General features: G+C 49.6%; 1 protein-coding gene across 1 annotated transcript in view; it reads right to left on the minus strand.

Moving 5' to 3' along the window:
* The window catches only part of LOC120370544 (zinc finger protein 420-like), a 339196-nt gene that overhangs the window by 312199 nt on the left and 3114 nt on the right, over nt 1-23883 (minus strand). Inside the window, exon 4 of the mRNA XM_039485481.1 lies at nt 21576-22562. Within this exon, the coding sequence (XP_039341415.1) occupies nt 21576-22562 (987 nt within the window). The remainder of the gene's footprint in view (nt 1-21575; nt 22563-23883) is intronic.

The following is a 23883-nucleotide window of genomic DNA, read 5'->3' on the forward strand; positions in this document are numbered from 1 at the left end:
TCTCTGCTCACTTTGGCTAAACAGAAATGTGTCCCTTTGCAAAATCAAACACTGACAAATAAGAGAGCACGACACTGTATGATTTCTAGAGCTGATATAGGGCAATTTGTTCAGTAGAGTGATGTAAGCTTCATTATGATTGCATCATCCATGACTTCTAGGAATAACATGATGCAATTCATATCATGTATGATGCAATACCAGCTTCAGATTGCATCATTCATTGTTTTGCCTAAAAAGCAAGTACTGTCCAAACCCAGTCATAGATTTATTCATGGATCCAGTCAAAGATTTATTTTAGTCATTTCTGGTTTAAATTGAGATCCTGTCCCTTTATAACTCACTTATCCTCCGCTATTCCCAAGTCAAGGGTCATATATACTGACCCAATAGTATATCTTGAAAACTAGAGCCAATCAACAATTTTAAGCATCATTTTCGTTTTCAGTGACCCAGAATTAGTAAAGTTGGACTACATTTATTTCAGAAGCATTTTGCCTGTAGAGCAGTGTAATCACCCCCTCCCAGTGAGGTACAATTTACTTTCAAATTTGTTTGAGACCTTTCCAGTTGATCTGCTAAATACTCCGACTACATTTCTGAAAACTCCCTTGGTGGAGACAGGTTTTTCCCAGCTCAGTTTGCCCTCAGATGTCTCATCAAGGGGGGAGTTCAAATGTCAACGGTTCTAGAATTTTTGAACTTTAGGAAATATTGTTGTTTGCAGGGGGGGCTGTATCTTGGGAACCCCTTGGTCAGCTGGCCCAAAATCTGAGTTGCTCGCCCAACCTAGAACCCTCATGAGGCACACCACATTTCAAGGCAATTCAAGTAAATGTGTCTATGCTAAAGCACTTAAATTGGTCAAGCTGGCTCTGCACCCACCAGCAGCCAAGCTCCCCTCCCCTCCACATCCTCCTCCCTCCGTTCCTCTGGCTACCTCGCAGCACTTCCTGCCTGGCCACCGTCAAACAGCTGTTGGGCAGCGTTAGCATGCCCTGGGGGGTCGGGAGGGAGAGGAGCAGGAATGTGGCGTACTCAGGAGAGGAGGTGGGGAAGAGGCAGGGCCAGAGTGGGGATTTGGGGAAGGAATTGGAATGGGGCAGGGATGGGGGGGAGAGTTGGGGTGGGGACTTTCAGGAAGGGGTTGGAATCGGGATTGGACTTCATGGAAGAACATAAGAACATAAGAAAGGCCGTACCAGGTCAGACCAAAGGTCCATCTAGCCCAGTATCTGTCTACCGACAGTGGCCAATGCCAGGTGCCCCAGAGGGAGTGAACCTAACAGGCAATGATCAAGTGATCTCTCTCCTGCCATCCATCTCCATCCTCTGACGAACAGAGGCTAGGGACACCATTCTTACCCATCCTGGCTAATAGCCAATTATGGACTTAGCCACCATGAATTTATCCAGTCCCCTTTTAAACATTGTTATAGTCCTAGCCTTCACAACCTCCTCAGGTAAGGAGTTCCACAAGTTGACTGTGAACTGCGTGAAGAAGAACTTCCTTTTATTTGTTTAAAACCTGCTGCCTATTAATTTCATTTGGTGACCCCTAGTTCTTGTATTATGGGAATAAGTAAATAACTTTTCCTTATCCACTTTCTCAACATCACTCATGATTTTATATACCTCTATCATGTCCCCCCTTAGTCTCCTCTTTTCCAAACTGAAGAGTCCTAGCCTCTTTAATCTTTCCTCATATGGGACCCTCTCTAAACCCCTAATCATTTTAGTTGCTCTTTTCTGAACCTTTTCTAGTGCTAGAATATCTTTTTTGAGGTGAGGAGACCACATCTGTACACAGTATTCGAGATGTGGGCATACCATGGATTTATATAAGGGCAATAATATATTCTCAGTCTTATTCTCTATCCCCTTTTTAATGATTCCTAACATCCTGTTTGCTTTTTTGACTGCCTCTGCACACTGCGTGGACATCTTCAGAGAACTATCCACGATAACTCCAAGATCTTTTTCCTGACTCGTTGTAGCTAAATTAGCCCCCATCATGTTGTATGTATAGTTGGGGTTATTTTTCCAATGTGCATTACTTTACATTTATCCACATTAAATTTCATTTGCCATTTTGTTGCCCAATCACTTAGTTTTGTGAGATCTTTTTGAAGTTCTTCACAATCTGCTTTGGTCTTAACTATCTTGAGTAGTTTAGTATCATCTGCAAACTTTGCCACCTCACTGTTTACCCCTTTCTCCAGATCATTTATGAAGGGGTGGAGTGGGGGTGGGGTTGAGCACCCATGAGAAAGTTGGCATCTATGGGCGTAAGATTCTTTTTCTGAGACTGACCAGCGGTGGCTTTCTCTCTCAGAAAGTTTTGCTGAGAAACATGACAGGATGAAATTGGTGATCTGGTCCTTCCTGCATTAAAACTGCTCCCACACCACCCTCGGACGCATCTGTTGTTACGATGAACGTTTTGTTGAAATCCATGGCCCTCAGTACAGGGTCAGACTTAAGGGCCACCTTAAGCTGGTTACAGGCTCTCTGACACTTCTCAGTCCACTGAACTGCATTTGGTTGTTTTTTCTTGATCAGGTCTGTCAGTGGGGTGGCAATTTGGCTTTAGTTTGGTACAAATCATCGGTAATTCCCGGCCAGGCCCAAGAAGGATTGGACCTACTTCTTTGACTTAGGGACAGGCCAATTTTGGATAGCATTTACCTTAGCCTGTAGGGGGTTCATAGTACCTTGACCCACCTGGTGTCCAAGGTACATTACCCTATTTGACACTTTTTGGCTTTAACAGTTAAGCCTGCCTCCCTTATGCACTGGAAGACAGCATGGAGGTGTTCCAGGTGTTCTGCCCTGGCATCTGAGAATATAGCCATATCGTAGAGGTAGGTGACTGCGAATTCCCCAAATCCAGCCAGAAGGTTATCCACAAGTCTCTGGAAGGTGAGCACATTACATTCATGCAGCCCTACATGGGTGATGAAGGCTGACCTTTCCTTGGCTGGGTCATCTAGTGGCACTTGCCAGAACCCCTTAGTTAAGTCTAAGGTGGAGATGAACTGAGCATGTCCCAGTTTCTCCAATAGCTCACCTGTGGGTGGCATTGGATAGTTTTCTGGGTGAGTTACAACATTTAGTTTACGGTATTCCACAGAAAAGCAGATTTCCCCATCTGGTTTGGGAACCAGAACCACTGGAGAGGCCCATGCACTCTCAGAGGGGTGGATTACACCCATCTGTAACACATCCTTGATCTCCATTTCTATTGTGGTTTTGGCTTGAGGAGCCATCCGGTAGGATTGGGTTCTAGTTGGGGGAGCATCACCTGTGTCAATGGAGTGGTGCGCCTGTTCTGTCTGTCCTGGGGTGGCTGAAAACACTGACGTGAAGGTGGTGCACAGCTCCTGGATTTGCTGTCACTGCTTATGCCCAAGGGTCATGGAAAGGCTCACCTCTTCCATGCTACCATTGCTTTTTCCATCATAGTAGACTCCTTCAGGGCACTCAGTGTCACCTTTCTTCTGGGTTGTAAACTGGAGAACCTTGATTTCTCAGGAATAAAAGCGCTTTAGAGAATTAACATGATATACTTTAGGTTTTAGGGTAGGGTCTGGGAACGCTATAAGGTAATTAACAGCTCCGAGGTGCTCTCAGACCATAAATGGCCCCTCCCATGATGCTTCCATCATATTGGCCTGGAGTGTTTTCAGGACCATGACTTGGTCACCTACTTTGAAGCAACGCTCCCTGGCATGTTTATCATACCAGGCCTTTTGCTCTTGCTGAGCATCCTGTAGGTTTTCTTGAGCAAGCGATAGAGAGTCTTTGAGGGTGTGTTGCAGGTTGGGTACAAAGTCCAGAATGTTAGTTCCTGGAGAAGATGTAACCCCTCCCATTGCTACTTCACCAATTGTAATGGCCCCTTAACTTCGTGGCCATAAACGAGTTCAAAGGGTGAAAATCCCAAACGAGGATGTGGTACAGCCCTGTAGGCAAAGAGCAACTGCTGCAGCACTAGGTCCCAGTTATTGGAGTGCTCATTCATGAATTTACGGATCATGGTCCCCAAAGTTCCATTAAACTTCTGCACTGGGCCATTTGATTGATGGTGGTAAGAGGTGGCAAACAAGTGGTTCACCCCATGAGCTTCCCGAAGATGTTTCATGGTCCCTGCTAGGAAGTTAGTTCCTGAATCTGTAAGGATGTCAGCAGGTCAACCTACCCTGACAAAAATGTCTGCTGATGCCTGGCTCACGCTTTTACCACTGGTGTTGCTTAGAGCTACCGATTTTGGCCATCGGGTGGCAAAATCCATGGAAGTCAGTATGTACAGCTTTCCTTTGGGTGTCTTCTTAGGGAAAGGACCCAGAATATCCACAGCAACACGCAGAAATGGAACCTCAATGATCGGGAGCGGCTGGAGAGGGCCTTGACCTGGTCTTTGGGTTTTCCCACCCTCTGGCACACCTCACAAGACTGGACATAGCTAGAAACGTCCTTGCCCATCCCCTCCCAGTGGAATGACTTTCCCAAATGGTCCTTGGTTCTGTTCACCCCAGCATGGCCACTAGGGTGATCATGGGTTAAGATCAAGAGCTTTTCTCTATACTTAGTTGGAACTATCAGTTGTATCTGGGGATGCCAGTCCTCTTTGTGCCCCCAGTGAAAGAGTCTCCTTGTAGAAGAGTCCTTCTATAACAAACCTGGACCCGTTAGAAGAGCTGAGAGGCGGTGGGTCGCTCCGTGCCACTGTCCAAGCTCCCTTGAGTCTCTCATCTGCTTCCTGCTCTGCCTGGAACTGTTCCCTTGATGGTGGAGACATTAGTTCCTCGCTGGGTTGTGGACTTGGGCTTGGTCCCACTGGAAGTGATGCAGGTGACAGAGTTGTTTCCATTGACTGTGAACCGCTCTCTGCTGGTGCACTAGGGGGTGTTTCAGGCTCTAGTTGAGCCTCTTGCACCAGTCTAGCTGCTACTTCAGGTGCAGGCTCTGTGGCACCTTTGGTGCTGGCTCTGGCAGGGTTGTGTCATATGAGAAAGGTAGAACCCTTGCAAACCTGCATCTCCCATCCTCTTGCCTTCTGTGTTATGATTCCAGCTGTGTGAGATGTTTGCATGATGTTCCTGCATGGTGGAGAAATAAAGTTTTGGGTCAGTTTTTGCTCCTGCAGATTCCTTTGCTGTTACAGTTATAACAACATGAACAAAGGGAGGCAAAATAAAGTGGAGAGGTTCACTGGGACCCTAAAGATGATGCTGTAAACCTTTATGAACCAGCACCTGAAGTACTGGGACAAGTGTTTACCCCACCTGCTGAATCAACCAGGTTCTCTCCTTTCGAGTTGCTCATAGACTCATAGACTTTAAGGTCAGAAGGGACCATTATGATCATCTAGTCTGACCTCCTGCACAATGCAGGCCACAGAATCTCACCCATCCACTCCTGTAGCAAACCCTTAGCCTATGTCTGAGTTATTGAAGTCCTCAAATTGTAGTTTGAAAACCTCAAGCTGCAGAGAATCCTCCAGCAGGTGACCTGTGCCCCATGCTGCAGAGGAAGGCAAAAAACCTCCAGGGCCTCTGCCAATCTGCCCTGGAGGAAAATTCCTTCCTGACCCCAAATATGGCAATCAGTTCAACCCTGAGCATGTGGGCAAGACTCACCAGGCAGCACCCAGGAAAGAATTCTCTGTAGTAACTCAGATCCCACCCCATCATACCATCCTCTCCATAAACTTATCAAGCTTAGTCTTAAAGCCAGATATGTCTTTTGCCCCCACTACTCCCCTTGGAAGGCTGTTCCAGAACTTCACTCCTCTAATGGTTAGAAACCTTTGTCTAATTTCAAGTCTAAACTTCCTAGTGTCCAGTTTATATCCATTTGTTCTTGGTACTAAGCTTAAATAATTCCTCACCCTCCCTAATATTTATCCCTCTGATATATTTATAAAGAGCCATCATAAATGCAGTATGGAAAGAGAATGAGGACTTGCTGAGGGACGAATGGGAGGTGAAGGCCTCCCCCAATGGAGAATCAGTGGTGGAATATGTACTGACTTCTGTTTCCTAGGAAAGCACAGAAAAATTTGAGCAGAGGAGACAGAAGCCGTTGAACCCAGGATCTCCTGTTTATTAGGCAGGTACTTTAGCTAGCTAAGCTACAGTGCCTTCCTCAATGGTTTATTTCCAACTGTTCCACTTGATGGTCCAAGACAAGACCTTCAAATTCCAAAGTACAGATGTTCCCCATTTTCCTCAAGACTTGCAGACCTTGAGCAGGCTGGCTCTGTGCACAGAAAGCCACAGCTGAGTTGACAGAGGGCTTCTAACATGCACTTCTTCCACAAGCTGCTCTGATCATATAGTGGTTAGTGCTCTGTGTTTCAGTCAGAGCAACCTCAGCTCAACTCTGAGTCATGGTAACCTTTCCTTCAGCTCCACACTTCCCATTTGCCACTTTCCAAGTGTGGTGGAGCGGGTGCCCCACACAGGCAGGGAAAGGCCAAGGCACCCTTGGAGAGGCTGCGCAGAACCCAGCCAATCAGGAAAGGATTTATTGGGAGAGCCACTCAGGAGGCGGCTTGCTGGAGCAGCCCATATAATTCCCAGGATGGCCAGCAGGGGGCACCGCAGTGGTGAGACATGCCCCATGGCACCAAGACTTAGCCGCAAGGAAGGCTCTCTCTTTCTTGAACAACCACTTAGAAGGATTGTGCTGACAGGTCTTTTCTTTTTATAAAAAGAGATACACAAAAGGAGCCAACAGAAATACTAGGTTCAACAAGGAAGACCTGGGAGGCCAAGCCAGGATTTCCTGGTTAGTAGGAAGGCTCTTCAGCCAGCTCTTCCCAAAGACCACTATCTAGAGACCAGGGGCAGCTCTAGACATTTCGCTGCCCCAAGTACGGCGGCATGCCGGGGGGGGGGGCGCTCTGCTGGTCGACGGTCCCGCGGCTCCAGTGGACCTCCTGCAGGTGTGCCTGCAGAGGATCCGCTGGTCCCGCGGCTTCGGTGGTCCTCCCACAGGTGTGCCTGCGGCAGGTCCGCTGGTCCCGCGGCTCCACCGAAGCACGCCTGCGGCAGGTCCACCGAAGCTGCGGGACCAGTGGACCCTCCGCAGGCATGCCACTGAAGGCTGCCTGCCTGCCGCCCTCCCGGTGACCAGCAGAGTGCCCCCCGCGACATGCCGCCCCAAGCACGCGCTTGGCATGCTGGGGCCTGGAGCCACCCCTGCTAGAGACCTTTAAACAGCCACTGCAGATGTTCACCACAAAAGAGACAAAGAGATGCCAAAATAGAGTTCTCCACTGCCTGCAGACATCAAGCTACCAGGAGTTCTGTGCACAGAGAGGCCCCTGCTGGTGGGAAAAAGCTTTGGTAGAGACGCTTCTGACACCAGCTGTTCTCATATAGTGTTTAGCTCCCTGTGTTGTGGCTTCAGCATCCACAGATGCAAGTTCAGTTAGGTGATGTTTTTCTTGTTTCCACATTTGTCTAATGGCTCCTTTCACCACTTGTCACCAAAAAGACCTGTTTTATTTGCAAGCAATGTACAGCTAGGCAAAGGCAGTCTTCTCCATTTCCTCAAAAGTTCCCCAAGCTGTGGGGAGAGGAGACACATTCAGCCAAGCTGGATGCTGAATCTACTCTTTATTCAGCAGGTGTCTGTGAAGGACATAAATCTACACCGGGTAGAGGTCAAGAATAGGAGTTTATTACACACAGCGCTGGCAGAATGTCACCTTTCTTATTAGGCTTACAGACACTGCCAACCAATTGATTACAATAGAATATATAGATTTTCCATGGGTGGGGGAAAGTGACGGGGTAGGCAGTTCCACATCCCAGGACAGGTTTTGCAGCAAGACAAGATAGCACAGTAGCCAATGGTTAACAAGTTACATAATGTCTCCACCCATGGTCTCAAGTTAGCAAGTTAAAATTTAATGAATACTTTGATAAAATGTTAGTAGTATAAAATATATATGTTGAATTCTGATTTGAGGTCCATAGGAATGGAGCAACTCTTTTGATTGTCCAACAGGTACAATCCTAGGGTTTAAAGCAAAGAAACAGTGAAAGTATATGGTAATAAAGATTGTTTTCTGTGTGTCTTAAGGCAGGCATTGGTCTCTTGGAAGGGAGGTGGAAGGATGCCATATCTTATACTGACATGTGCCAACTTTTCATAAACTCAAGGTTGGATCTGTGGGAAGAACGTCTCCCTACAGAAGAGACTAACACAATAGGAACAGGGATTCTTTGTTCAGTTTGCAACTCTGAATAAGACACAGTTATTTAGTTCTTAGCTCCAATACCTGGCAATTTGCTGACCAGGCCTATCTTAGCAAGCAGGGCTTTCAGTTTACCCCAGTTTTCTCTTAGCTGATCACTATTTGCTAGGTCTCTGGTCCCTTGACCATACTCTGGACTTTCGGTCTGGAAAAGAGCTGGCACAATCCATATAATCCATATAATCCACGTTTTTATACAAAATGCACATGGATTTTAACCCTTCACATACAGTAATGGCAAAGTTCTTGCATCAGGCGTATAGCAGTGATGGAATAAACTGCAGGTTCAAATCAAGTCTCTGGAGTCCATCTGCAGTTGGGATGGGTCATTCAGTCCTTTGTATAGAGCTTCAGTTTGTAGCAAGATGGAGGTGAGACATCAGCCTTTTATGGTCTCTTGCCATGTGGTCTTTGTTTTCTTTGTCCCAAGGACACTATATCCAGCACGTGGCATAGAAAAAGCTTAGAGTTCTGTCCACAGGCAGATCCCCACATACCTTGTTGAGTCGCAAGGCATATCTGCCTTCTCTCAATGGATTGATTGTATAGCTGATGGTCCTTAATGGGACATCAAGCAGGCTAGGCAGAACTAACACCAACTTCTCTGGGGTGTTCCCCGGAAGCATAGCACAAGTTTGAAATACGGGCAGCATAGCGCCAATATTCATAACGTCAACTACAAAAATGATACACATCTAGAGATAGCATAATCAGCCAATCATAACCTCTCCATAAACCCCTTACGCGACAACTTTTCTACAATATTGGCTGCAAATATAGAACAGTGGTCACAACGGTGATCTATACAGTTACAGATTATGTCAATAACGTCACAGGAGGTGACACGACATCAGTGAGACTGACATTGGAATACTGCCTCCAGTTTTGGTGTCCTCATTTGAAAAAGATGTAGTGAAATTCGGGCAGGGACAGCAAAGAGCCACCAGATGTTATGAGGGCTAGAGAAAAATGCCTTCTAGTGAGCTATTGGGCTTGGCTACACTTACAAATTTGCAGCGCTGCAGCAGGGTGTGAAAACACACCCTCTCCAGCGCTGCAAATTGCAGCGCTGCAAAGCGCCAGTGTGGTCAAAGCCCCAGCGCTGGGAGTGCGGCTCCCAGTGCTGTCCGTTATTCCCCACAGGGAGGTGGAGTACGGACAGCGCTAGGAGAGCTTTCTCCCAGCGCTGGCGATTTGACTAAACTTAGCGCTTCAAAGCGCTGCCACGGCAGCGCTACCGCGGCAGCGCTTTGAAGCGCTAAGTGTAGCCACAGCCATTGAAAGAGCTCAACCTGTTTAGCTTATCAAAAGAAGATTGAAAGGTGACTTCATTGAAGTGTTGAAGGGCCTTAATGGAGAGAAAAGATTGGGTATTAAAGGCATAACAAGACCCAATGGCTGTTAGGTGAAAAGATACAAATTCATATTACAATTAAGGCACAAATATTCAACAGCGAGGATGATATAGCACAGGAACAAGCTACCAAGGAAAGTGGTGGATTTGCCATCTCCTGATGTCATTTAATGAAGACTAGATGCCTTTCTAGAATGTGTTTGCCCCAAGAGTAGTTCTTGTGTCATACAGGAGGCCTATGAGATGCAGGGGGTCAGATTAGATGCTCTAATGGTCTCTTCTAGCCATAAAGTCAACTAATTTCTGAAAAACTGAGTGTAGCATTGGGAGCAGCGTCTGATGTTTTACTGTCTAGCCGGCTTGCTGCCTAGAATGAACGCTCCTTGAGTGGGGTGATCCACAGGGAGTAGCTCAAACCTGCAAAGTGCCTGGCCAGGGGCAGGACATTAGCACAGCAAGGGAGGGGTGTGGCAGTGACATCACAAAGGCCTTTTGCAGGACCTCAGACTATTGGTCAAAGGTGGTGGGGAGGTGGTGACCTCACAGAGAGATGCTGACATCAGCCAGGCAGGACAGGGGTGAGGGGTCAGGGAAACCTCAGAGACCCCTGTGGCTTTGCTTCAGCAAGTCTCCTTCTCCAGGTCTCTTTTTGAGGACTGAAAGAGTATTTGGGTTCACGTACGTGAGCGCCAGGAGGAACCTCTTTCGAGTTTCCTCCTTCCATTTTAGTGATTTTACTAGAAAACAGCCGTCCCTGTTTAGAAGGTAAGAGCCTCTTTGAGGTTTGAAACCTGTTCAGTCTGATCTATCTGGTGACAGTTAAATTCTAGGCATGGAAAACACAAGCTTAAGGAGGCAGAATTTTATTCCACACCTGGGATTCTGTCCCTTAGAATCACTGGGGACATTAGGGTTTGTCCTTTTTGTTTCACCTTTTCCTCCCTCCCTCCCTCCCTCCTTTCTCTTCTTCTCTTGCTTCTTTTGTCCTCTCTCCTGTTCCCCTCCCAACACCAGGAGGGGTGTGTGTGTGTGTTGCGGAGGAGTGCTCGGCAGCTCCCACTGTGGGAGGTCCACCCAAAAATGTGGGGCTGCAATAGTGCTCGGGCAGTGAGCCCCACCAGTGACCTGGGCCATCCTTTGGGCTCTCTGGTGAGAACCCTCAGCCTCCCATCCTCAGACTCTACCCTGATTGGCTGAGCAGGGGGTTATTGACAGGAAGGAGACTCAGGTCTTTGTTCTCTTTTAAGACCAAGTAAATAAGTCATAACCAGTTATATGTTTGATGAATTTTGCTGCTTCTCTGCATTAATGGTCTCTGAGCAGTTCATGATTCTCTCTAACATTGCAGTTCTCCTCAAATACTTGCTGAATAATTACTGTGCACAGTTGTTGGTCTGGAGCTCATCTGAGGGTACGTCTACACTACAAGATTATTCCGATTTTACAGAAAATCGGTTTTGTAAAACAGATTGTATAAAGTCGAGTGCACACGGCCACACAACGCACATTAATTCGGTGGTGTGCATCCATGGTCCGAGGCTAGCGTCGATTTCCGGAGCGTTGCACTGTGGGTAGCTATCCTGTAGCTATCCCATAGTTCCTGCAGTCTCCCCACCCCTTGGAATTCTGGGTTGAGGTACCAGTGCCCGATGGGGCAAAAATCATTGTCGCAGGTGGTTCTGGGTACAGCCTCACCCCTCCCTCCATGAAAGCAGCAGACAACCATTTCGCGCCTTTTTTCCTGGGTAAACTGTGCAGACGCCATAGCACAGCAAGCATGGACCCTGCTCAGCTCAATACTGCAATCGTGGACGTTTTAAACACCTTGCACATTCTCGTGCAGTCTATGCTAAACCAGGACCTGCAAAGCCAGGCGAGGAGGAGGCGGCTACGGCAGCGCGGCGATGAGAGTGATGAGTCCATGGACACAGAATTCTCTCAAACCGCGGCCCCCTGCGCTTTCGAGATCCTGCTGGTAATGGGGCAGGTTCTAGCAATTGAACGCTGATTTTGGGCCCGGGAAACAAGCACAGACTGGTGGGACCGCATAGTTTTGTAGGTGTGGGATGATTCGCAGTGGCTGCGAAACTTTCACATGAGTAAGGGCACTTTCATGGAACTTTGTGACTTGCTTTCCCCTGCCCTGAAACGCCATAATACCAAGATGAGAGCAGCCCTCACAGTGGAGAAGCGAGTGGCAATAGCCCTCTGGAAGCTTGCAACGCCAGACAGCTACCGGTCAGTCGGGAATCAATTTGGCGTCGGAAAAGCTACTGTGGGGGCTGCTGTGATGCAAGTAGCCAAAGCAATCATTAAGCTGCTGCTACGAAAGGTTGTGACTCTGGGAAACGTGCAGTCCATAGTGGATGGCTTTGCTGCAATGGGATTCCCTAACTGTGGGGGGGCGATAGATGGAACCCATATCCCTATCTTGGCACCGGAGCACCAGGGCACCCAGTACGTAAACCGCAAGGGGTACTTTTCAATGGTGCTGCAAGCACTGGTGGATCACAAGGGATGTTTCACCAACATCCACGTGGGATGGCCGGGAAGGGTTCATGACGCTCGTATCTTCAGAAGCACTGCTCTGTTTAAACGGCTGCAGCAAGGGAATTACTTCCCAGACCAGAAAATAACAGTTGGGGATGTTGAAATGCCTGTCATTATCCTGGGGGACCCAGCCTACCCCTTGATGCCATGGCTCATGAAGCCATACACAGGCAGCCTGGACAGTGGTCAGGAGCTGTTCAACTACAGGCTGAGCAAGTGCAGAACGGTGGTAGAATGTGCCTTTGGCCGTTTAAAGGCGCGCTGGCGCACATTACTGACTCGCTCAGACCTCAGCCAAACCAATGTCCCCAATGTCGGTGTGACTTGCATCTGAAGAAGTGGGTATTCACCCACAAAAGCTCATGCTGCAGAACGTCTGTTAGTCTATAAGGTGCCACAGGATTCTTTGTTGCTTTTAATGTCCCCTTTGTTATTGCTGCTTGCTGTGTGCTCCACAATCTCTGTGAGAGTAAGGGGGAGACCTTTATGGTGGGGTGGGAGGCTGAGGCAAATCACCTGGCCGCTGATTACGCGCAGCCAGACACCAGGGCGATTAGAAGAGCAAACCAGGAAGCGGTGCGCATCAGAGAAGCTTTGAAAACGAGCTTCATCACTGGCCAGGGTACGGTGTGACTATTGTGTTTGTTTCCCCTTGATGAACCCCCACCCCCCTTGATTGACTCATTTCCTGTAAGCAACCCACCCTCCCCCTTCGATTACAGCTTGCTTAAGGAAATAAAGTCACTATCATTTAAAAATCATGTATTCTTTATTAATTCATTATAAAAAGAGGGAGAGAACTGAGAAGGTAGCCCGTGTGTGGTTTGGGAGGAGGATAGGAGGGAAGGAAAAGGCCACTAAAAAAATTTCACAGTAATGACAGACTTTTGGTTGGGCTGTCCACGAGGGTGGAGTGGGCGGGTGCACGGAGCCTGCCCCCAAGCGTTCTTACACGTCTGGGTGAGGAGGATGTGGAACATGGTGAGGGGTGAGGGTGGTTATACAGGGGCTGCAGCGGCACTCTGTGATCCTGCTGCCATTCCTGAAGCTCCACCAGACGCCGGAGCATGTCAGTTTGATCACGCAGCAGCCCCAGAGTTGCATCCCACCACCGCTGATCTTCCTGCCTACACCTCTGATCTTCCTGCCGCCACCTCTCATCTCGAGTGTCCCTCCTGTCCTCATGTTCACTGGGATCTTTCCTGTAATTTGATACCACCTCCTTCCACTCATTCAGATGAGCTCTTTCCTTGCGGGTTACTTCCATGATATCCGAGAACATTTAATCTCGCGTCTTCTTTTTCCTCCGCCTTATCTGAGCTAGCCTTTGGGATGGAGTAGGGAGGCTTGAAAAATTTGCAGCTGCATGAGGGAGGGAAAAAAGGGAGAGAAGTATTTAAAAAGAGACATTTTACAGAACAATGGTTATACTCTTTCACAGTGAACAACACTATTCACCTTACATAGCACATGTGATTTCACTACAAGGTTGCATTTTGCATCTTAATATTGAGTGCCTGCGGCTCTGGTGTTACAGATCTCACAGACGCAGGTCCGGGCATCAGAATTCAGCTTGCATGCGGCCATGGTAAGCCACTGTCTTTTGGCTTCTGCTGCCTTCATATATATAGTGCTTTACCCCTCCCCCCACCACATGGCTGGTATCATGAAAGCTCACTGCTAATCACTCCCCTTCCCCCCCCCCCCCCGCGTGGCTGGTAGCTGGGAAGATCCCTGCTAGCCAAACGCGAAAAAGCTCATCGCTATTTCACTTCTCCCCTCCCACCGCTTGGCTACGTGCAAGGAAGGATATTTTTTAAGCAGCAGGCCACGAGCCCAGTAGGAAAATGGGCATCTCTGTCCCCTTAATTAAATTCCTGATTTTCAACCAGGTTACCCTGAACAATATCACTCTGCTGAGGATAACACAGCGAGATAAAGAACGGATGTTTCTTGAATGCCAGCAATCACCGGGACCATACGCAGCTATGCTTTGTCAGGCAATGATACCCGATTACTTGCTACATGCATGGTGTGGTAAAGTGTCCTACCATGGTGGACGGAACAAGGCTGCCTTGCCCAGAAACCTTCTGCAAAGGCTTTTGGAGTACCTCCAGGAGTGCTTCATGGAGATGTCCCTGGAGGATTTCCGCTCAATCCCCAGACATGTTAACAAACTTTTCTAAGTAACTTTACTGGCCGCGAATGCATCCCAAGTCCTCAGGGCAAATCAATCATTAAAAAACGCTTGCTTTTAAACCATGTTTTATATTTACAAAGGTACACTCACCAGAGGTCCCTTCCATGGCTTCATTGTATGGGATAGTGGATTGGGAGGGCTGGGAGGGTAATTCCGTCTGGGTCAGAAAAAGCTCCTGGCTGTTGGGGCTAACGGAGTGCTGTGTGCTCTCTGCAAGCTCGTCCTCCTCTTCTTCATCGTCATCTTCCCCGTCCGCAGAATCCTCAGCCATGGCTGAGATTACAACCCCCACCTCGGAATCCACGGACGGGGTGGGGTAGTTGTGGCGCAGCCCCCTAAAATTGCATGCAGCTCAGCGTAGAAGCGGCATGTTCGCAGCCCTGCACCGGACCTTCCGTTTGCTTCTTTGGTTTTCTGGTAGGCTTGTCTGAGCTCCTTAACTTTCACTCTGCACTGCACTGTGTCCCTGCTGTGGCCTTTTTCCATCATAGCCTTGGAAATTTTTTCAAATACTTTTTCATTTCGTCTTTTGGAACGCAGTTCTGTTAGCACTGAATCCTCTCCCCATACAGCGATCAGATCCAGTACCTCCCACACAGTCCATGCTGGAGCTCTTTTTCGATTCTCAGGAGACTGCATTACCTGTGCTGATGAGCTCTTGCGTGGTCACCTGTGCTGATGAGCTCTCCACGCTGGGCAAGCAGGAAATTAAATTCAAAAGTTCGCGGGGCTTTTCCTGTCTACCTGGCCAGTGCATCCGAGTTCAGATTGCTGTCCAGAGCAGTCACAATGGTGCACTGTGGGATACCACCCAGAGGCCAATACCATCGATTTGCGGCCACACTAACCCTAATCCGATATGGTAATACCAATTTCAGCGCTACTCCTCTCGTCGGGGAGGAGTACAGAAACTGGTTTAAAGAGCCCTTTATATCGATATAAAGGACCTTGTAGTGTGGACGGGTGCAGCATTAAATCGGTTTAACGCTGCTAAAATCAGTTTAAACGCATAGTGTAGACCAGGCCTGAGAGCACTTTATTCAGTCATTCAATATCTGAAATTCAAGATCCGATGGTTAGTTTGAAAATCAGGGCTCTTGGGTCCTATTCCCAACTCTGCCACTGACTGGCTGTGTGACCTAAGACAAGTCAATTCTCCTTTCTCAGACTTAGCTTCTCCCTCTTTCAAGTAGGGATAATAATGATCCGGTCCTACCTACCTTACGGTGTGTGGAGGCAGGGCCAGCTCTAGGTTTTTTGCCACCCCAAGCAAAAAAAAATTTGCCTCCTCCCACCCCAGCCTTGGGCCCCTCCCCCACACCTCCCTGCTGCCTGACCCAGGGCTCTCCCCACCCACCCCCTGCCACCCTAGCTCTGGACTCCCCCCTCCCCACCAGTGCTCCCCCACCCACACACCCTCTGCCTCCCCAGCCCTGGGCTCTGCTCCCTCCTCCCGCACCCCCCTGCCGTCCCAGCCCTGGGCTCTCCCCCACACACATCCCGTGCTGCCGCAGCTCTGGGCTCTCTCCTTCCCCACCAACAGTGCTCCCCCACCCACCCACACCCTGCTACCCCAGCTCTGGGCTCTGCCCCGTCCACCGGCACCCTCTGCCGCCCCAGCCCTGGGCTCCCCCCCTACCTGAACCCTTCTTCTGCCCCAGCCCTGGGTCACTGGTAACTTGCTCCCAGGGTGGGTCATTGAGCAGGAATTTTGGATGTGCACAGAACACACACAGGATTGGTTCCCATATGGTTACAGAACTACACTAAAGTGGAACAATTTTCAGCTTGTGTGATTAGAGGATATCTGGATGCATATTGTAAGACTGTCCTCCATAAGAGAGGAAAAGTTGAGGTGCCTTTATTATTCTTTTGTTCCAATCTTTGTTTCTATGGGGAATTTGCCAATGCAATATCACTGTCTTCCTTTTAAACAAATAAAACTAAAAAAAAAAAAAGGCAATGGCTGTTGAAAATAGCAATTCCAGTCCTAAAAACCACTGGGAAGCATTTCTTGCTCAATTTTATCCTACTTTTTCTACAGCAAATTACAGTGGATCAATGTGACAAAGTCTCCATGGCAACTAATGGCCAGGCCCTTCCCCCCTTTCAGGGGGATGCTAAAGGTGTTGGAGACAGAGAGATCAGGTGACCTCCTGTCCAGGGAAAGAGACAAAGCCCAGACAGGAGGGGCTGGAGGGGGTTTGGTAGTTTTGGAAGCTGGCTGAAAAATGGAGGAGAGCCTCAAGGAGGCTCAGGTCTCCCAACGGGGCTGTAGCCTCCCTGGGGGTCCCAGATGGACCTAACTAAAGGGGGTCCTGTTGTCTGTACTGGCAAGACCTGTTTTGGACTGTGTTCCTGTTGTCTAAATAAACCTTCTGTTTTACCGGCTGGCTGAGTCATGTCTGACTGCAAGGTGGGGGTGCAGGACCCTGTGGCTTCCCCAGGATCCCGCTGGGGTGAACTCGCTGTGGGAAGCACATGGAGGGACATGCTCCAAGGAGAGACCCAGGAGGTGAAGCCATGTGAGCTTCTTGCCCTGAAACAGTCTGTTCCAAGGGAGAGGCGGCTCCCCAAAGTCCTGACTGGCTTTGTGGGGAGCAGTTCCAGAGCATCACCTGGGGACTCCATGACAATCAGTATATTTGATTTGGGAGAAATGAAGTAACAGCTGCCCAAATGGAGCTTGAGCACTCCTGAATTTTGAGATGCTCAAATCTGGAAGGCAGGTGCTAGATTCCCTTTCTGAATATTAGCTAAATCTGGAAAGGAAAAAGTCAATTTCTGCTTCCATGGCTCAGAAGTGGAAATCCTCCTACATGCCTGGTACTGTAGCTAAAGCTGCCCAGGTCCAGTAGAGCCTCCCCTCCCTTACTTTTCATTTTAAATTCTAGTGGGATCCACGTACCTCCCTTGCTAGGCTTCAGATAGAGAGGGGCACTGTCCACTTAGTCCACCCAATTCCTTCTTTGGGGGCTGCAAGGTGAGGTCACACCAGTATCCCTAATACAGTCTGGGGATGTCTTCTGAAGGGGATATCTGGGCCAAAGCCTTCTACTCCTTGGGCACACTTGTTCCCCACTCACAGTGCCACTCTGCTCTAGCAGTGAGATCTCCATTCACAGCAAGCTGCAGCATGAGGTTTCAGCTACCATACTCCCTCCCCCTCCCTTTCCTGTTGATAGCAGCCAAGGGAATGCTGGGAAATGTAGTTCTTTCCCTGCTCCAGGGCTAGCTCTATACGCAGGGAGCTAACCAAGGAACTACAGCTCCCAAGGCCCCCTGTTGGTTCTCAGCTCCCAGGCTGGATCCCTGCCAGCTGCTGCCCCTGCAAACGGGCTGCCCCAAGCACCTGCTGGCTTTGCTAGTGCCTAGAGTCGCCCCTGGGACCGACACACATTTGTTTTCATCCTCTGAGTCAGGAAAACCACAAAAGCCTCTTCTTTTGTACTGGGACAGGCAAAAATAAGGTGACACTAAATTATTCAGATTGCTAAAAGCAGGTTTAGGGGGTTGTGTATTTTTGAAAAAAAAATCAATACTGATCCTTCTAACTAGCAGCATGAGATAAAAAAAGAACACAGACAAACCTTGTCAGTAAAGGCTAACGTCCTAAATGGAAAATCAGCAGCAGTTTGTAGCTGGGGGAGCGTACAGTCTGAATGTGTATGACCCGACCCCAGCCCCGACCCCCACATAGCAGCAGGGCTTGGCACTCTCTCTTTGCATTGGTGTGGTGGCAGAGTGGTTCACCAAACAGTGACAATCCAAGGAGGTTCCCTAAGTCAGTCTCACTCCTGAGGAGATTCTGCACCAAAAAAATTCTGTGCACAATATTTCAAAATTCTGTAATTTTTATTTGTCAATAAATAAATGTAGAGGCTCCAACATGGCAGTGGGGAGCAGAGGCTCCTGGATGCACAGATGTGGGATCTCACACTGCAGCCCCCTCTCTCCTCCAGGGAAACAGACTTAGTGGTGAGGCTGCATCTCTCTGCTGCCTACTCCAGGACCCCCCAAAAGACTCCCCAGAACTGCTCATGAACACTCTTGTGGCTTCTCTTTACTTCCCCATCAGAAAGCCTGAGCAGCTGGCCCTGGGTGATTTGAAAGGGCCCGGGGGCTTCTGCCATCACTACCGGCAGCACAGTCAGGCTAAAGCAGATTCCCGCCCACCCTTGCTCCGTATGGCGCATCACTCCCAGAAGCATCTGGCATGTCCCTGCGGCCCCTGTGGGGTGTGTCTCTTGCACGCTGCCCCTGCCCCAAGTGCCAACTCTGACATTGGAACTGCAGCAATGGGAGTGCAGGGGTGGTACCTGCGGGCAGTGGTGCCAGGAGACCCACCACCCCCAGCCTCCTCCATGTAGGAGTTGTGCCAGAGGGGCGGTGTGGGTCACTTTCAGGAGCTGCCCGAGATAGGTGCCACACCCCAACCCCCTGCTCCAGCCCAGAACCTGCACCTCATGCACCCAAACTCCCTCCCAGAGCCCGCCACTGCCCCCCTGCTGCAGCCCAGATCCCGCACCCCACCCACACCCCCTCCCAGAGCCCGCCACTGCTCCCCCTGCACCCCAACCCCTTGCCCCAGCCCAGAGCTCACACCCAAACTCCCTCCTAGGGTCCGTCCCCACCTCCCCGGCCCCCCAACCCTCTCCCCCAGCCCAGAGCCTGCACCTCATGCACCCAAACTCCCTCCCAGAACAAGTCCCCTCTCCTGCACCCAAACTCACTCCCACAGCCCACCACCGCCCCCCCTGCACCCCAACCCCCTGCCCAGCTCAGAGCCCACACCCAAACTCCCTCCCAGGGTCTGCCCCCTGCCTCCCTTGCACCCCAAGCCCCTGCTCCAGCCTAGAGCCTGCACCTCATGCACCCAAACTCCCTCCCAGAGCCTTAGGCAGAGGTGGGGGGAGGGCAGGACTTGGACCAGCTGTTGCAGGGTGTGTGGCCACATAAGGAAGAAGGCAGGGTTCTGGCAGGGAAGAAATCTGTCCCCTGGGTCCAGACAGCTTGTCTTCAGGTGGTGACTCCACCCAGTGGTGGGTGTAGTGCGGGGTAGAGGGACCTGGGACCATCCTACTCCACGAGGTCCTGACCCAGGGCCTTGAGGAACTAACACTCCTGTGTTCATGCTTGATCTCTCACTGCAACATTCCCATTCCCTGGGTCACTTCCCACCCTTACTTCCAGCGTCAGTAATCTCCCGGCATCCAGTGTCTCTTCTTGGCGATCTTTGGCAGTCGACTGGGTTTCTGCCAGGGCCTCAGCATGGCTGGACACTGCAGCCTGGGAATCCTGTGGCTTCCTGGCAGGAGCCAACAACATGGTTTGCTCTCCTCCTCAGTCTGCCCAGGCTGTGCTGAGCTGCTCCCTTTTAAACTCTGTCTCCAGTCGGAGCATGCCCAGAGAGGGTGAGTGGGTGTGGCCTCTTCAGCCCACACGGTGCAGTTAACCCTAGCAGTGCCAGTTCAGGGTTGATACACCTCATCACAGCATTTCCCAAATTTTGGGATTAGCTAGGAGATCTCTTCAGGAGTAACCTCCTGTAGGGACTGGGTCACAAATGCTTTGGGAACCAAATACCTGGGCATTTTGCCTAGTTCCAAGTCACTTGCTGTGGAATTCTATCCCTGGATCATCTGAGACAATATTGACTTAAACAATTGAACTACCCTGTAACCATGTGCACTTATTTCCGTCAGTTGTACCATTTGGGGTCTGCTGCTGTTCACCTTTTCAGAGTGGAGATTTAAAAACATGACTGTTTCTCTGATAATATATCCAGCAGCTTGGAGTATTCTCTTCTGTTGACTGAACTGCATTTGAATTTTCTCCATGTCATCATGGAGGAATAGGGGAAAAAACAAACCTAAAATAAAAAAAATGATGGTAATTTCTCTGAAATTTCCCAATAAATCTGAGCTACATTGTGTCAAACAAAACTAAGATGACCAAGGAGCCTTCATGAAAGATAGAAAACCCATATCAAAGAGAGGTAGAAAGCACTTTCATTTTAATTTAAAGTGAAATTCCAGAGTAGGTTACATCTGATGTCTCAGAATCAGGATGAGGAATTCTCCCATGATCCACTGAAACCTGCTTCACCCAGCGCTGTCTCATAAGTTTTAGCACCTTCATAGTGGGTGGAAAAAACAGCCAACCTTCCCAGAAGTGGCTTTGCCAAAAGAGGGAAAAGGGGATTTGAACAGTGCTTGGGATCCATTTGAAATCCCCTTCCTAGTCTGTGACACTTCCATCTCCTGCCAGACTGACTCTGACTTAGGATCAAAGATGTTCAAGCACCATTCCCAAGCATGGACAGCCAAGAACACGACTTCACTGGACACTTTGAGAAGTGAAGGAATATGAAGGGGTGAACTCTGCATGGCTCAGATACAAGGTAACAGTTCTGGGGTGATGGGGAAGGAGGGAATCTCTGAGTCAGCCCACCTCCTTCCAGTGTCAGAGAACCTGAAATGACACATTTCCCTGACACTGCTCTCACTCTTTGTTATATTTAAATATATTTTAAATAAGGAAAAAAAGTCAACAAAATAACTGCTGTTCTGCACAATCCAGGATAATGTGAGAACAACTGGGAATGAGACAATCTGTCCTCAAAGAGAAACTTGACGACTCGAACAATATCTTTGCACAGGAAGGAGTATAAATGTCAATCTCCAGGTTTGTTTAGACAAGGAAATGTGATGGTGGTTAGGTCAGATCAGGAGGAAATGTGCTAGATAACCCTACCCACTATCCATGGCCCATGTCTTTACTGCAAGAATAGCTGCGTTTTTACATCAGGAAAGCAAACTCAAGCTAGTTAACTCCATGGAAATCACAGTGATGAGGCCCAGGTAGATTTTACCTCTATGTAGCTGGCTGAAGACACCCCCATCTCCCCCACTTGGGGTGATGGACATTCCTGGTAGAAAGAACACCCACTCCCATGACTTGCAGGACAATGGAGTTGATAGAAAGGACCACAGGATCCACCCCAAAGATGGGCGAGCTTCAAAAGTGGGCAAATCATGTGTGGGAGCTGAGGGACTACAGTATGCAAAGGATGCAAATAGCCTTAACAGTCACTACCTGGGAACTGTCAAAATAATTTAGAAAAAAAATCTGACAGCTCTAGAGAAGATTTTTATGAAGTTTATCTCCTTTACGGATTCTCTGATGATAGAGAAGGCCTGAGCTCTGAGAGAAGCTTTTCCCACACTCGCAGCATTCATAGGGTCTGTGTCCTGTGTGGATTCTGTGATGTGTAATAAGGGTTGAGCTCTGAGAGAAGCTTTTCCCACACTCACAACATTCATAGGGTTTCTCTCCCGTGTGGATTCTCTGATGAGAGATAAGGGAGGAGATGTCAGTGAAACTTTTCCCGCACTCACTGCATTCATAGGGTCTCTCTCCTGTGTGGATCCTCTGATGCGTAGTAAGGTTTGAGCTGCGGGTAAAGCTTTTCCCACACTCAGAGCATGTGTAGGGTCGCTCTCCTGTGTGGATTCTGTGATGAGAGAGAAGGGCTGATCTCTGAGTGAAGCTTATCCTGCACTCACAGCATTCGTAAGGTCGCTCTCCGGTGTGAATTCTCTGATGAGAGATAAGGGCTGAACGATGATTGAAGCTTTTCCCGCACTCCCTGCATTCATAGGGTCTCTCCCCCGTATGGATTCTCTGATGGGCAGAAAGGTCTGAGCTCTGAGTGAAGCTTTTCCCGCACTCACAGCATTTATAAGGTCTGTCTCCTCTGTGTATTCGCTGATGTCTAATAAGGGCTGAGGTATGATTGAAGCTTTTCCCACACTCACAGCATTCGTAGGGTCTCTTTTTCGTGTGGATTATCTCATGTCGAATAAGGGCTGAGCGATAATTGAAGTTTTTCCCACACTCACTGCATGTATTCTCTTTCTTTTCTGTGAGGATTTTCTCCTGTGATGTAGTTTCTTTGAAATCCTTGTGAGTTCCCTGACAATTAATGGGTTCATCCACTCTCTCCTCTGAGTGGTTTTCCTGCTCTCTCTCTGGTCTGTGGTAACTTTCACCAGCTTTTCCCAGCTCATGGCACCTGGACACATTCCCTTTAGATCTTCGCAGTAATTCCCCATCCGCTTTGGCTAGCTCAGCATCTTCCTGGTGAGGATTCTGCTCCTCGTTCTCCCTCACCACCCCGTCACCTGCTAGAAGAGAGGAGAAATCTCAGAATTGGGGATGGAAAGGCAGAAAGCAAACCCAAGTAAGTGCTGGAGAGACAGAAAATAAAAATCGGGGACTGAATTCCCCCAAACTCTTCCCCATAGGGGAAAGTGGAGGGGATCAATTCTGCTCCACACCCAGGGGCGGCCTTTACGGTGGGCCGTACGGGTGCCCCACCCAAGGGGGTGCCAGACGCAGGGTTTGGATTCCCACCTGACTTGCTGCCGAGAGGCTTGCTGGGCTGATGAAAGCGGCACGGGGACCAGATAAGCAGCTGTGTAGGGGAGAGACCCGAGCTGCAGGGGGCCATTGGACGAGCATCAGAGCCAGGTGACTGCTCCGGAGCAGAGGGAGCCCCTCCTCCACCCTGCTCCACGTGTGCAGTTGCTGCTGTTCCTGTCCCCCCAGCCCCCCACTCTCTGTTCACCTCTGGAGTTGCCCCTGTCCACTCCTGACTGGGAGCATCCTCCTGACTGCTCTGCGGGGGGGAGGTGCTGATTGATGGCAGGGTGTCCCCCTCCCCCCAACCTAGGTACCCAATTTCCACTGAACTGAGATGACAGGACAAGGGGAATCTGCGTGTGCTGCTGCCTCTTTGGGGCCGGAGCTCCTGCCAGCTGCTTGTGTCTGAACAAGCCTAGTTCAGGCTCCTGACTCTGAGAGCTTTCTTAAATAGACAGCACACTCACTCAGGCACACACACTCTCCTTAAGACACACCCTTCAACACACACACACTCCTTCATATCTTCCCCTCAACACACACACACCAGGGCTCCCTGCATCCAAGTCACTTCCCCACCTGGGCTGTGCTGAGACATCAGGAGCTGCTGCTCTCCTGCCCTCCCCTTACACAGCCTGCAGGGAAAGTGACCTGGGTGCAGGAAGCCCTGACGTCGCTCCTTGCTCCTCTCTCCCAGCTGCATGGGGCGGAGGAGCAGCAGTCCAGTGGGGGAGCGAGCAGCAATACCAGCTGCTTTGTGGATCTAGGTCAGGTTCCCCACTTGGGTGCAGGAGGATGCAAGGGTTAGGGGCAAAGGGAGCACAGTGCAGGGGTTGGGGGATCAGGAAGGGGCATGTGTTGAGGTGCAGGGGGCTGGGGTTGGGGTGAAGGGGGTATACACCATGCAGGAGGGAGGTGCAGGGGGTACAAGTGAAGGGGGCACAGTGCTGGGATTAGGGGCACAGGAGGGAGGGGAAGGGGTTGGGCTGAAGGGGGCACAGTGTAGGGCCTGGGGCACAGGAGGGAGGGGGAGGGGGTATGAGTGAAGGGGACACAGTGCAGGGTTTAGGGGCGCAGGAG

The sequence above is a fragment of the Mauremys reevesii genome, linkage group 1, assembly GCF_016161935.1.
Source record: "Mauremys reevesii isolate NIE-2019 linkage group 1, ASM1616193v1, whole genome shotgun sequence".
Lineage (NCBI taxonomy): Eukaryota > Metazoa > Chordata > Testudines > Geoemydidae > Mauremys > Mauremys reevesii.